The sequence below is a fragment of the Diadema setosum genome, chromosome 2, assembly GCF_964275005.1.
Source record: "Diadema setosum chromosome 2, eeDiaSeto1, whole genome shotgun sequence".
Taxonomy (NCBI): Eukaryota; Metazoa; Echinodermata; class Echinoidea; order Diadematoida; family Diadematidae; genus Diadema; species Diadema setosum.
In genome coordinates this window covers 3,010,769-3,026,400 of record NC_092686.1, presented here as the reverse complement: position 1 = coordinate 3,026,400, position 15,632 = coordinate 3,010,769, and the positions used below count along the sequence as shown (strand labels likewise).

General features: G+C 37.1%; 1 protein-coding gene across 1 annotated transcript in view; it reads left to right on the top strand.

Annotated features, from left to right (window-relative positions):
* Positions 1-2,972: 2,972 nt before the first annotated feature.
* The window catches only part of LOC140246135 (adhesion G-protein coupled receptor G6-like), a 31,111-nt gene continuing 18,451 nt past the window's right edge, over positions 2,973-15,632 (top strand). Inside the window, exons 1-5 of the mRNA XM_072325574.1 lie at positions 2,973-3,107; positions 4,527-4,712; positions 5,611-5,976; positions 7,732-7,884; positions 8,515-8,639. Coding sequence (XP_072181675.1) covers positions 2,988-3,107; positions 4,527-4,712; positions 5,611-5,976; positions 7,732-7,884; positions 8,515-8,639 — 950 coding nt within the window. The 5' untranslated portion in view covers positions 2,973-2,987. The remainder of the gene's footprint in view (positions 3,108-4,526; positions 4,713-5,610; positions 5,977-7,731; positions 7,885-8,514; positions 8,640-15,632) is intronic.

Here is a 15,632-nt window from a genome sequence, read left to right as displayed (position 1 = left end):
TTTTGACCTGTATTGTACATTTTCCTACCAAATGCTACTCCCTCGCCATTTCTAACCCGATTTCGATTCCGTTTGCTTTATGTGATGGCACTAGGTGAGGGCTTCAAAACTTCTACACAGAATTTTGACCTTTGACTTCTTTGACCTTTGACCTTGATTTTTTTACCTATATTGTACATTGGCTACAAAATGCTACTCCTTCGCCATTTCTAACCCGATTTCGATTCCGTTTGCTTTATGTGATGGCACTAGGTGAGGGCTTCAAAACTTCTACATAGAATTTTGACCTTTGACCTCTTTGACCTTTGACCTTCATCTTTTTACCTATATTGTACATTTTGCTACTGAATGCTACTTCCGGCGGGGACATATATTACGCACCGCGTAATTTCTACTTTTCCTTGTTTTTTGTTATGATCATGTCATAATATATATTACATATATGTAACATATATATATATATATACATATATAAATATATATGTGTGTGTGTCACTGTGTGTGTATGTGTGTGTGTTTGTGTGTGTGTGTGCATTCTTCGTTTCTTACAAATTAATTGGAAAAAATTACTCAGAATGAGGCTAAAACCCAGTCAAATCATTGTTTAGGGTACAGGTTCTGCATTGAAAAGAGAAAATTACACTTTGATTTCCTTTCACTCCTCATGTGACATGAAGTATCAGTTGAAACCCATCGAGATTCTAAACAGCATTATACTTAAAGGCATAATTTACCATTTGCAGATGAAAGCATTAGTGCTTTAAAATAGTTCTAAAATGTGAGTTAGGGATAGAAACAACCACTGTCAAAATTTGAATCCGTATAATCGATGTTAAGTGTTGTTAAATACACAAAATGTGAACAATAGTTATAATAAAAATGTTTCCAGACTAAACCGTATACAGTTACGGTTTACTGAGAAAAACCCTATCTCCTTATATTTTAGGTTTTATTGCAAATATTTCATATGGTAGGATGTTTTTGATACAACAGACCTACACATATGCATCAAATGTGATATCTTGAACATTTTTGAAATCACTGCTCCAAAAAGGTAAACTGGACCTTTAATAAGATATATGACTATGATTTTTGTCGATGATTGAATTATTACATGATTCTCATTCTGTTTTGTATTAAATAATTATTTGTAAATCTTACTTTCTGAATATGTGTAAATAAAACATTCTGTTGAAGAGAAAAAATTTAAAAAAGAAAGATTTATGATTAAAGTACGATTTCGGCAATCATGCTTATCTGGACTGAATAAAAGGAAATCTAGTGAATGTGCATTCCATTCAATCACCGTTTGACATTTCAATCTTACAATATTGCGGAAAAATAGACTAGGACGCAATAGAAAGCACACGATTGAAACACAGCTATTTGTACTCCCAGTGATTAATTTTTACGCCATGAGATTAATTCATTTACCCTGAGTTCAGTTACAGAGAGAGATTGTTAGGTTTGGTTCCTAGTTTAATTTAGCTGTCAAAAATAAAACTTCCAGGAGTAACGATTTCGTAATACTTATAAACAAGTTTCAGGAATATGAAATGCTATAGTCCTTCAGCATAGTAATTATCCCATGTTTAACGTTGTATTCCATCACCGTGTAAACCAGTCACATGCCCTCCGAAGACTTTTGTAACTCCATACGGAAATGCATCATTTCCGTCGGATGACCTTGGCAGTAGAATCAATGCGACAGTTGGGCCAGTCTGTCCAGACACAAAAATCAATCGTAAGTATTGTCATCTGCCATCTTCTTGTACACACAGGCTTAAATACCGTGATAGACTTATGGCATTTCATGACTCGTCAGTCCTCCCGAAACAGTGATAATAATAATAACAATAATAGTAATGATAATCATAATAATAATAACAATAATAACAATAATAATAATAATAGCAATAATAATAATAATAACGATAATAATGATAATAGTGATAATGACAATAAAAAAATGATATAATAATTGCATTTCTATGTCGCTTTATACGCGTGTTTCTAAGCGCACTGGTGCTATTTATACAAAAAAAAACGGAAAAACACAATAAAATAAGGACAATGCAAGACCAAAATAACAGTAACGAAAAGAATAAGAAAAATAGTGATGGTGGTTGCAATCACACAAACACATCAGGTGAGTTGCAAGATGGATTTGATATCCAGCTACTATAGTCTGCAGAAGCATATCTTCAATGAATTTTCTCATAAATGTATACGTGTTAAAAAAAATAAAAAAATATGTAGCTAACGTCACACTATATATGTCAGTCACTCTATCTTTGTCCTTGATGAAAGCATTTATGTGGAGATATATAACGCATATATGTCTCTATTATCTACTACTTTCACTCTTTATGTTCAAAGCTTTGGGAGCGTATGCGATTTAAGACATTTTTAGCTTCAAGATTACGAATATCTGTTGATCCTAGGTGGTCGGCCTGCCCTTGTAGCAACGTGCGTGGGAGATACGATCTCACCGTGTAATTGGGTCGAGGAGGATAACTGCGGGCGAGACCTCACTGCCGATGAACTCCTGGAAATCTTGCAGCAGGTAAAGCACCTCTGGCTTCTGTTGCAATACTCTTAAAAATCAACAGTATCTTCTTCTTACTTGAATTGAAGTCTTTCTAGAGATGATATCTTATTTTCTCTCTGCCTACCGTGTAGAAATTAACAATTAACAATTAATTCAATGCCAAATCCAGTCATGACTTTACACTCACCTCTGGCCTCTTTTGAAATACTCTTGAAAATCAATATTTCAAGTTAACGGAAGTGTCAAAGAAATGGATTTATATAAACCTCGAACAAGATTTTATGACATGCGAATGGGCGAGACACATTTCTGAACTTGCCTTGTTAGTATCATCGTTGTACGTAGTATTGAGGCATTCTATTAATCTATATAAATCAATAACTGTATTGCTTATTTCTTATTGCTGTAGGAAGAAGTGACCAATCAAAATGCTGAGATGGTTGCAACTCAAGCTGCTGAAATAACGGAAAACACGGATACTCTCACCGCAACAGGGCTCGAAACCGTTTCTGAAATTCTCCAGGATATTGCTAGTGTAGATTCTGTCGACGTCGAGGTAATGTTTGCAGTTTTGCTGTTTGCTTTTCCTCCAGCCTTTTTGTGCCTGGTATAAAGTATGATATCATATGTCTTACATATTGCACAACAACAAATCTGTTTTGCTTCATCTCCTGAAAGAAAATCTTGACTCTCATGGACATTCTTTAATATTTCACGCCATGTGTTTATCAGAAATGCGCGCATGTCGTGAAACATATTTTGGACCACCTTACCGGGGGGGGGGGGGGAATAAAAGTACATTATATATGAAACATTATATCAAAGCCACATAACCAGCGAATTTTCCGGGTTCCACCCATAGCTTTTAGGGGCCTGGTGCCCCTTAAATACACCAGGGGCAGTTAGACGGATTATAACCCCCTCCCTCCAGTCCGGTAGCCCAAAACCCCATCCCACTTTCCCGCATGACAATCTCTTCCGATTCCTAAGTGACCAATTAATTTCTTAAGTACCTCAAACGATTATATGATACCAAGAAAGAGATTGACCGAGGCTAGCTATTCTTCTGATAAAACCTATACAGAGGAATTGATAACTTGACTTTTGAAGAACTATAGAACGTCACGTATTTATATAAAGGTGCAAAGATTATTGCGAGAAAACAGATATTCTCTTTCCCTTCCTCTGACGTTTGCTGTATTGTTTTTCATTTCAAGAGGAGAGAGTGTTTTATATCATTACCCGTCTGTCTCGTTTTGATATATCTTATCATTCAGGCTTAAAATGACAAATAAATAAAAAAAAAGTTAAGAACACTCCGTCAGTGGACATTTGTCAATGTGAATACCCCTATTCCAGCGGAAGAGGTTGAAGATGTTTCTCTCTACTTTCCCTGACCACCCTCTCCCCCCCCCCCCAAAAAAAAAGACAAACAAACAAACAAACAAATCTCACAGGTCTCCCAACAACACTGCAAACTCTTTTTCTGGCGACTTCGTATTCTGCAGAGAGTTTTCTTAGGTATAGTAAGGTTGATGGGATGTTTCTCAAGCATGTTGTGGGCAATTTCCTTCAAACAAAGCATACACCACAAGGGCATGACAAAAGAAAACATTTTGAATTAAATTAAGGATATAAAACAAAAATGATAACTTCTGCAGTGCTATTCTGTGAGAAATTCTCCGAAAGAAATACAGCGTAAAAAAAAAAAATGTTGCGATACCATAACATAGATGAAGTTAAGTATATTTAGTATCAAGTGGCACCAGAGGTAAAATGACATTTTGCATCGCGTATTTGGTAAGAAGATATGTGCGGCCATGCTCATTGCATGCGTGTCGACATCCCTATTAATAATCTCTGATCTAACCTTTAAAACCAAAATCGCATGTCTAGTTGTAATTGGGTACAATGTAATTAGAATTGATCCCATCGTCAACGTGCATAGCATCAAGAAAGTTTTTCATTTCAACAGGTGACGGTTTCGGTCGTGGATGTTGTCAGCAACATGGCAGACACATCGGATGATCAACTACAAATGGCACAGGAGATGAGCGGTGCTGTTAGCAGAGCAGTACGATCCATGGAGGAACAGTTCGTTAATGTCGAGCTCCCAGAAGACGAACCGCTAACAGTGACGGAGCCCAACGTCGCCGCAGTGGTAAGTCATCAATGTGAAGATATTGGTGATTCAGTGCTATGATAGCGAGAGCCTTACGTCTTTGTAGTTTTTTTTTTTTTTCAATATAGCATGTATTTACGTACTAGTAATTGGTGAAATATATTTCAAATAATGAAGACCTCGAAAATACAAGTTGTCATAGACAGAGAGAAAGTCAAAATCATGAAATATGTTACGGACTTCTTTATCCAGGGTAGCCTCTTCATTGTTTTCACTGCTTTACCAGAAAGCTTTGCAATTCTTATTACGTTGTAGAGTTGCCAGGTACCCAAATTATGCATTACAATGGGACGAGATGGACATGGTGGGTGATGACATCTTACCAAGCACGTAGGTACTTGATGAGATTCGAACTCGGGTTCTCCAATTGAAAAACCGTGATACAGGCCCCTAGGTCTTATCCACTATATGCCATAGTGCTACTCACTAAATACTCGTGTATTCTCGATGCTATTCATAAGTCAAAGTTTCATTTCGGTACTGGTTTTGCGCATGCCGTGTGTACGTTCAAATTATATAAACTAAAGGGTTGAACCCTCGGATCATTATGTTTGCAAAAAAAAAAAAAAAAAAAAAATTGTACTCCCCTTTTGTGGAGCATTATACCGAGTGACCTGTATGGTGTTTGCGATGTTGTTCATGTTACAAAATATGTTTCAATTTTTCTGAAAAAAAAAAGATTGTCTAGTGTATGTAAGTGAGAAGTACTGACAATTTATAGCTATATAAAAAAAAAACAATGAGAAAACGTTTTTATAACCAAGTTAATGATATCCCAGTTACTGACGATGAATCCACAACTTCAGGTGGAGCCTCATGCCTTTGCGTTAATGCCTATCTTTCTCTTTCTTTCTCTCCTCAACAACTTACTTACAAGGTTGATGACGTTGAGCCGGAAGAAAGTCAGGATGGTTTTTCAGTTCTCCTGACGGTGACAGGTGACAATGATATCATTACAAAGGATGATCTTCGTCTTGAGCAGGGAGATACCACAGAGAACCAAATTGTTCCGCCGGAAGCGAGCATTTTCGTTCCGGCTGAGGTTGTTGCGAGTGCGGATACAACCCGCGTGTTTGCTACCGGTTTCCGTGACCCATCGCTCTTTCCGTCCTCATTCCAGAATGTAAATAATGGCGATTTTAACAGGACCATCAATTCTCGCATCATAGCGGCGTCTATCGGGGATCAGGTGATAGAAAACTTGGTACAACCAGTCCGAGCTTCATTCACGCCTCTCATAGAGGTAAGCTGTTGCGATTTTTATAGCTTCTTTTTCACGTCTGGTTTGCCTTAATATTTGGCAGTGCATTGCATTTCTCATGCAATCATCTTAGTTTTGATGTAAATTGACTCTGAATAGATAAAAAGCTATAAAGAGAAGTGCGATCCAAGAAATTAAAACTTGCGTCTGTCTACCAAAGCCCTATCAAAGATGAATAAACATTACATTTGTAATAAGCTGGATATTTGTTGTTGTGTCCTGAAGGGAAAATTTATCATTTCTTAAAATGAGCACAGAGATATAATGTAATACAATACAATGGTGGCTAAAGTATGCGCAGTTAAAATTTAACATTCAATATTAAGCACATTAATTTTTGTAGGAGTTTCAGCGGAAATATACATTCATTGTAATTGAACCAACTTGCAGTTTATGGAAAGAACAGGCAATTCTATTCGGTTTTGAATAATTATCAAAATTCGAAATATCATTTTTACATTTTCTGAATGGAAATCCAATACAACTTACTCTTTTCTATTAAGTTTGCAACGAAAGTTCTCATAGTTTGAATCTATAAAGCACCGGAAATAAGTAGGCAGAAATTATCTGCAAATGAGACAAAATAACATTGTTTGGAGTTAATTGGATGCGAGTAACAAGAATATGATGTTTAAATTCAAGCAAAAAATGTATCTCTTACTGAACATTCCCATAATGAATGCGAAATTTCTTTGAAAGCGTTTGAGTAAAATGGACATGGACCAGTACATTATTACTTGTGCAAGGCAAGATGGGGTACTCGTTTATACCGAGAAGATTATGTTATATTTTATATTAAGAATAATTATGTTAATTGAATCGGCAGAGAACGTTAAAACGAAGGAATACGAATTTTACTTCTCCAATCAGAAATATGTTCTAAGAGAATGAAATGTCATTTACTCTTTGAAGGTGGCTGCTTTAAAGCATCTGTTTTTAAACCTTTAGATTTCCCCCTAAACGGAGATACATCTTAAAAAGTTGTATTCGGGATGTAATCCTTTTTGTGATAATATCGTTCGTTCTCTACTCTTTTGGGATCGATAAAAGCTCTTTCAGCATCTGCTAAAAGCAAACAAAAAGAAATCTTTTAACGGTTTGCGTAATTTGTCATGTCTAACTCTATTAAATCGAATATCTTCCGCTATAAACCTCTCCCTCTTTGCCCAGTTTAGTCATTACTAAATAAATTGAGAAAGAACCGTCCTTAACCTAATCCCAAGATTTCGTTAACAACTTATGTTATTTTCGATTTTATTCAAAACAGAAATCGGTCTCCAATTCTTTGACATAAGAGATCTTGATCTTTCTTAAGAATGATGGTATTCTATACTCAGTAACTCTCCTTAGATCAGCGCATAACTGGCCACATTGAAACGGATGATTATATATCTGTATGAAAAATTCTGTTAAATTCTAAAAAATAGTTTATGGAACTCCGCCGGGAAACCGTCAAATTCTCGGCGTTTTGCTATTTTTCATTGTAGTTACAGTGTCAAAACACTAAGTTGCTTCAAAATGAAGAATAATGGCTCGTCGTCACTAATCAAGAGAAAATAGTCACTTGCAAATGACTGGAGGAATGTTGCATCAGATCTTCCGTTGCACATCCCAGCTTGTCACATCCATTGTCCGGTGGTTAGTAATGACATTACCACCAAGTGAATCAGTTTTCCTTGGTGAGCTAAATTAAGCCGTAGATCATCTTCAAATGCAATTTAATTTGAAATCACGCAGAATGCCACGAATCCGATATGCGTGTTTTGGGACTTTGACGCTAACAACGGCACGGGTAACTGGTCCACCAGTGGCTGCTCGCTAAGTAATTCAAGCACCGATGAACGACCGGAGTGTGAATGTGACCATCTCACAAATTTCGGTATTCTCATGGTGAGTCAAATGTTTCGTTTTGTTTTGTTTTGTTTTTTTTCTGAATATTTCAGTGGTGGCAATAATGATAATGATCACGAACCCGCAGAGGAAAAGAGACTTAGTACGTGCTTGTGAGACCTACACGTCCAGACTAATCATTCCATTCAGCTCTGACGACGTAAAATGAACGTGTATGAGAAATGATTTAAGGCAAAGGATGTACCAATACACACTTCTTTTCATAATTATCGACACAACTGCGATGATATGAATAATTAATACAGTAGCACGGTAAGCATAAAACATTTTAATCACTTTATATCATGTTACCACCTTTTCAAGACACATCTATATCGTATTTAGAGTGAATTAGAATGATACCAAGAATTATGTGTACAGTTGAAGAGTTGAATTAGAACAGATGAATTGAAATAATTAAATTAAGTCCAAGATATATGTTGTCATACCAAGATGATGCAGATTATGAAGACATTCATTTTGATATCATGAGTGAATAAACAACGTTTACTGACTACGGCTTAAACAGAAATCACTTGTATTTTACGTGTCCATGTATAAATGAAAATGTGTCTTTAGGATGAATTCTTCAATTTCATTTTTACTGTACTCTCTCTTTCTCTCGTACAGGACATATACGGAGGTTCTGCGATCTCAGACCAAGTCGACTTCATCCTAGAAATCATCAGTTACGTGGGATGTTGTATGTCGATCTGGGGACTGCTAGTCACCATTCTAACTTATGCTTTTAACAGGTGAAAATTAATGATAATACATTGCATGATAATGATAATAACTCGATCGCCACTCTTGCAAAGTTCTTTCACGCATAATAATGACGTGATAAAAGCAGTATGTGTGTGCATTATTGTCTGTGCTTGTACACGTATGTGTAAATCATAATTCATTTACAGGGGTGGATCTAGCTTTTTGCAAGGGAAGAGGAGAGGGTTGACCAGTGTGGCCAGCGTGAAAAACGGGGTTGTGCTACAGGCGGCCAAAATTATACTCAGTTGCCATGAAATGAAGCCGCAACATCTCAAACAAGTATCATTTATAAAAACTAGAAAAACACTCTCAGAGCGCAAACCTCCGCCAAGCATCTACTTTCCACGGATGATCTTGCTCTTCCCAAAGAGATTTTTCTCCTCTCCACCACTGGGGAAAATTTCTTCTTTTTTTCAATATAGAAGCCTTTGTTACGTCATAAAGATAAACCCTCAGCTGCGCGGCGCGCCTCGCCCTAGCAGAAACAATTATAGCCGGGTTCATTCATACAAAATAGCAGGATGACGATCGCGCTCGGAATCTCGAGATTTTTTGCAACCGTTCACACGCTCCAAATTAGCGGGATAGCGATCGCGCTCGGAATCTCGAGTTTTTTGCAACCGTTCACACGTACAGAATTATAATGCTAATTGCCGATCGAAATACAACAGGAGCTAAGGAGGGCTTATTGGAATTATGTGGAATCTCTTTTTTCTATCGATGAAGATACCACAGAGTTTGAGAGTATGAAGAGATTTTGGGGCTTCATCAAACACAACAGGACTGATAATACAGGAATAAGGGAACTGAAAAGTGATGGTATTACGATCACTGATCCAATTGCAAAAGCTGAAGCATTGAACCAACAGTTTAAAAGTGTTTTCACCAAGGAAACTCCCATACCGAATGACTTACTACCGGAAACCTCAGACTTTGAAGAAATGGAGGATATTTTGTTTACATCAAAGGGTGTAGAGAAGTTGCTTTGTGGTTTGAAGACATACAAGGCCCCTGGACCGGATGGTATAACTCCACGAGTCTTGAAGCAGCTGGCAAAAATTTTGGCTCCAATTCTTTGCAATATATTCCGGTTGTCATATGAATTAAGTGAAATACCAAATGATTGGCGTGAAGCAAATGTTGTACCAGTCTACAAGAAAGGTAATCGATCTACTTCTGTAAACTACCGCCCAATTTCGCTGACATGTATTTGCTGTAAACTAATGGAACACGTTTTAGCCAGCAAAATTATGAAGCACGGGGACGAAAATAACATCATTTTTCCCCTACAATATGGCTTCCGTAAGAACATGTCATGTGAACAACAATTACTTGGTTTCACAAGCGATTTACAAAGGAACTTGGATGCAGGTCGTCAAACGGATGTTATAGTCATTGATTTTTCAAAAGCATTTGACAAGGTTGGACATGAGCGGCTTTTACGTAAACTGGACTACTATGGTATCAGGGGGAAAAATCTGAAATGGATTCAAAGTTTTCTCAATGGAAGAAGTCAGAGGGTTGTTTTGGATGGTATTAAATCTTCTTCAGTAGCGGTAGGATCTGGAGTGCCTCAGGGATCGGTTCTTGGGCCTTGCCTCTTTCTGCTTTACATCAATGACTTACCTGATGGTCTCGCGTCAAAGGTTCGCCTTTTTGCCGATGATGCAATTTCTTACATGACCATCGACAATCAACATCATACGCAAAATCTTCAAGAGGACCTAAACAAAATTGGTGACTGGGCGAAAAAATGGATGATGGATTTGAACACAGATAAGTGCAAGGTTTTGACAATATCCAGGAAAAGAAGTAAGGTGCAACACGTGTATCATCTAAATAACGCCCCTCTTGAATCTGTTGAATCCGTGAAGTACTTAGGTGTAACCATTACTTCTGATTTGAAGTGGACCCAACACATCAATAATGCTGTCAATAAAGCCAATAACGTGCTTGCTTTTCTAAAACGCAATCTTCGCATAAAATCTTCTGATGTTAAAGCCACAGCTTACAAAACGTTGGTTCGACCAATTGTTGAGTATGCTTCTACAGTTTGGGACCCATTCACCAAGAACCTAATCCACCAAGTGGAAATGGTCCAGAGAAGAGCTGCGCGATTCACTTTAAATCGCTACCATAACACCTCAAGTGTCACCAAAATGCTACAAGAGCTTGATTGGACCACTCTGGAACAGCGCAGAGAAAATGACAGGCTAATTATGATGTACAAAATACACAATAATCTTACTCCTCTTTCAGCACAGGACTATATTATCAAACAGGCTACTCAGTTAACGAGAGCCTCGCAACCACACTCCTATCAGGTACCATATTCGAGAACTGAATCGCATCGCCATTCGTTCTTCCCAAGAACTGTAAGGAACTGGAATTCCCTGTCGTCAGACATTGTTTCTGCGCCATCTGTGGGATCATTTCGAAACCGTCTAACGGTCAATCACAGTGGCTAGTTGTTTTCGTCAAATTTTCTATGTGCTTGTAAATATCTGTAAATAAATTGTATTATAATGTAAATAGCACCAGTCTGCAAGAATCTTCAGGCTATTGAAGGAGGCAGACTTAACCAGAAGAAGAAGAAGAAGAAGAAGAAGAAGAAGAAGAAGAAGAAGAAGAAGAAATAACAGCAAAGCCTGCAAACTGGGTCACACAGGGCCCTTCTCTATCACTGCCTGCGCGCACTTCTCTTTGCCAATTTTGTTTTTTGTTTGCGCGTCTGTGGTGTTGTTCGCGCACTGTTGTTGTGGTGCGCCAAACAGCCTGTTTCTACCAAAGAGGTTCTATATATGTAATAGAGCGCGCGCTCGCATACAGAAGCGGGGCCAATTGAACGACCCGCCGCCATTTTCAAAGAGGTCGACTACCAGAAGACTGAACCCGGAAGTGCCTATGGTAATACACGTGAAGTACAGTTTCGAAGATGGGGTTGGGTTGGAAAAATCATTCTAATTTTAAGGAAAATCAATATTTGTCCGTATGCCTCCGGATTTTATAAGAGAGATATATTCTCAACACTATACGTGTTTTGATGAAAAAAGGACTTGCTCTAATGTGTCAAATATGGCCTTAAACATGAAGCCAAATTGCCAAACAGGTATTCATGCATTCATACTACATAAAAGATTGCAGAAAGGTACAGTGTATGCTCTTTGGTATGGGAGTACTGATTTCACATAATATACGTCACTTAGAAACATCAGACACACATACAACACACACTCCCACACGCATACAGCACACACTCCCACACACACACACACCCACAACAAACACACACACTCACAACAAACACACACATACGCACACACACGTACACACCAAACCACTTTTTTTTTCAAATTCCAACACACATACACACACGCACAACACACAGTGTGTTTTGTGTGTGTGTGTGTGTGTAGGAATTTGAAAAAAAAATGTGGTTTGGTGTGTACATGTGTGTGTGTATGTGTGTTGGTGTGTGAGTGTTTGTTTGCTGTGGGTGTGTGGGTGTGTGTCGGAGTGTGTCTGATGTTTCTAAGTGACATATATTATGTGAAATCAGTACTCTCATACCATGGAGTATACACTGTACCTTTCTGCAGTCTAATCGCGAGAAAATCGCGAAGGAGAAGTTTGGGATTAACATCAAGGTAGAACGAGCGCACCGCGATGGAAAAGCAACCAAGGATCGGCCCAGGCACATCCTCTTCAAAACCCTGTCGTACCGTGAGAAAGTCGACATCATGAAGAATCAGCGCCTGAAGCTCGCAAAGGAAGCGTACTTCATGACAGATGACCTCACTGCTGACGATCTGACTGAGAAGAGGAAGTGGTTCGCAGCCGTTCAGGAGCTGTACAAGAACGGCGTGAAGCTTCGCTTCTTTGCTGGGAAATGGAGGAACCAAAGAGGAGTCCCGCACAACTTCCTCTCCTCCTGTTAGATCACTTCGGTATGACTTCTGTATTCCTTCTCAATAACTCATTCATTATGTCATAATCATGTTCTTTATGTCTACTTCTATCTTTCCCCGATTATCCACCTCTCTGCCTTCCTTTCTCTGTCAGTCTCTAAGTCTATACCGCGATTATGTAAATATTATGAGTTTATAGTTAAATTTATATCAAATATCACATTGTGTATGATGAATATTGTGTATATAGAATATTTCCAAAGATACAATCTGACTTCTGATGTATATTGTCTGCAGGGAGAGTTGATGTAGCAACGATCTATGTTGTGAGATCTCAATTGTCCGATGCGGCTACTACTCACGAGAGTAATTTGTAAATAATCTATTCTCTATATGACTTGCTATATTCTTTCCCTCTCTTCTTGTCTGCTTTCATCAATTCTTATGCAAATGTTCACGACCATGTCATGGTCCATGTGTTGTTCTTGTTTTAAATATGGATGAAATTAATTCATATTCACATAAAAATGTCCAATGTCGGTATTATTTACCTGACGAGTTCAATTCAGAATTTATCAATAATGAGCATTCTTTCAGTTTACTACATGTCAATGCCCGCAGCCTGTTAAGAAATTATGAAAATATGCAATTATTATTGTCTATGATAAATATGAAATTTTCCGCTATTGGTATCACAGAAACATGGCTTAACGACAAATCTCCCCCTTTATATAACATTGATGGATATTCTGTTGTCCGTTCTGATAGAAAATGCGGACGAGGAGGCGGAGTCGCCCTGTTCCTATCACACACGTTATCGTGTAAAGAACGGCCTGATTTGATGTACAATGGAAATGAATTTGATTGCACATGTGTTGAAATTAATATGTATAATAGAAAAAACATAATACTTTGTGTAATATACAGGCCCCCTCATACAGATAGTAATTCATTTTTGGATAATTTTGATGTCTTATTAGAGCTGATTAATCAAGAAAACAAAGATGTATATATTATGGGTGATTTTAACATTGATCTCTCGAGAGAAGAGCATATTCTTAGAAATAAATTTTGCAATATTTTGCAAGCAAATTTTTGTAATATTACAATTGATAAGCCCTCGAGAATTACAGTCAACTCATCAACGTTGATCGATAATATTTTTACGAATATTGACACAGATTATTCGAAATCTGGTCTTTTGTATAGTGATATTTCTGACCATTTACCTATATTTTTCATTTGTGGCGACACACAGAATTCTTATGTTAAGCAAAAACAACGTAAGAAAAAGCGGAAATTACACTAGAAAATATATCATTACTGAACGATGATTTAATTACGGAAACGTGGGATGATGTATTGCTTTCTGCAGACCCAAACAGTGCTTATGACACCTTCTGGAATATATTCCTTTCTTATTTTGACAAACATATCCCCACAATTGAAAAGAAAAACAATAAAAAAAATCAAAAATCCGTGGATAACAAAGGGAATTTTTCGTTCCATTAAGAAAAGAAATGTTTTATATAAAAGTAGTTTACGGTATCCTCATAAAGATAATGTTAATCGATATAAATTATATAGAAATAAACTTACATAGATTATTAGGCTCTCCCGCAGAATGTATTATACGGAAGCTTTTGTAAATGCTACTGGAAATATGTCAGCCACCTGGAAGGTTATTAATGACGTCATTGGTAAGCAAAAGAAGGTGTCAACATCTCAAATTACGAATAATGGACAAACGTTTTGTAATCCTAAAGATGTAGCATGTTGTTTTAATGAGTACTTTGTTAATGTAGGTCCTAGTCAAGCTTCTAAGATTGATCATACACAGACAGATTTCTCGCAGTACTTGGGCACGTCAAACGATAATTCATTATTTTTCAAACCAACAGATTTTAGTGAGATCCTTGATATTGTGCATTCCTTAAAATCAAGTCATACATGTGGTCATGATGAAATGAGCACGTCTCTTTTAAAACAAATTGTAGGGAGTATATTGACACCTTTAGTACATATTTGTAATTTGTCGTTGTCAACTGGTGTATTTCCGAACGCATGTAAAATTGCAAAAGTTATTCCAATATACAAAAAAGATGACTCTTCTTTTGTTTCGAATTACCGACCTATCTCTATTCTTCCTAGTCTTTCTAAAGTCATAGAAAGACTCGTTTATAACAGACTGTGTGATTTTTTGTTACAAAATGATGTACTGAACCAAGACCAATATGGTTTCAGGAAATTTCATTCTACTGATATGGCACTAGCCCAGTTGTATGACAGAGTGTCGACTGCCTTAGCTGAACAAAAACATGTTATTGGTGTGTTCATGGACCTAAGCAAGGCATTCGACACTCTTGACCACACTATCCTTTTACGCAAATTACATTGTTATGGAGTTCGTGGCATTCCACTGGAATGGTTTGATGATTACTTATCGAATAGACAGCAATATGTATACTATGAATCGGTAAATTCTGAAGTTTTACCTATACATTGTGGCGTCCCACAAGGATCCATATTGGGACCACTACTATTTCTAGTGTATATAAATGATATCACAAATTCTTCTAAGTTACTGCAATATATTCTCTTCGCCGATGACACCAATGTATTTTGTTCCAATTCTGATTTTCAGTCGCTTTTAAGAACTCTTAATACTGAATTGCCGAAATTATCTACATGGTTTAAGAGCAATAGATTGTCACTCAACTTAAAAAAGACAAATTTTATTCATTTTCACAATAAGAAGCATAAAAATGAAATGCACCATTTGAACATTATGGTGGATGGTATATTATTGGAACAAAAAGAAAGTGTCAAATTCCTTGGAATATATATCAATGAAAATTTGAAATGGAATGCTCATGTGCAATATATCTCAGACAAAGTGTCTCGTAACGTTGGTATAATCTGTAAGCTTAAGTATTATGTCCCAAAGAATATTTTATTTATGCTTTATAATTCCTTGATATTATCGAACATCTCATATTGTAACATTGTTTGGGCAACTGCGAAAAGTCACATTGACAGTATATTGCTTCTGCAAAAGAAAGCTATACGTAT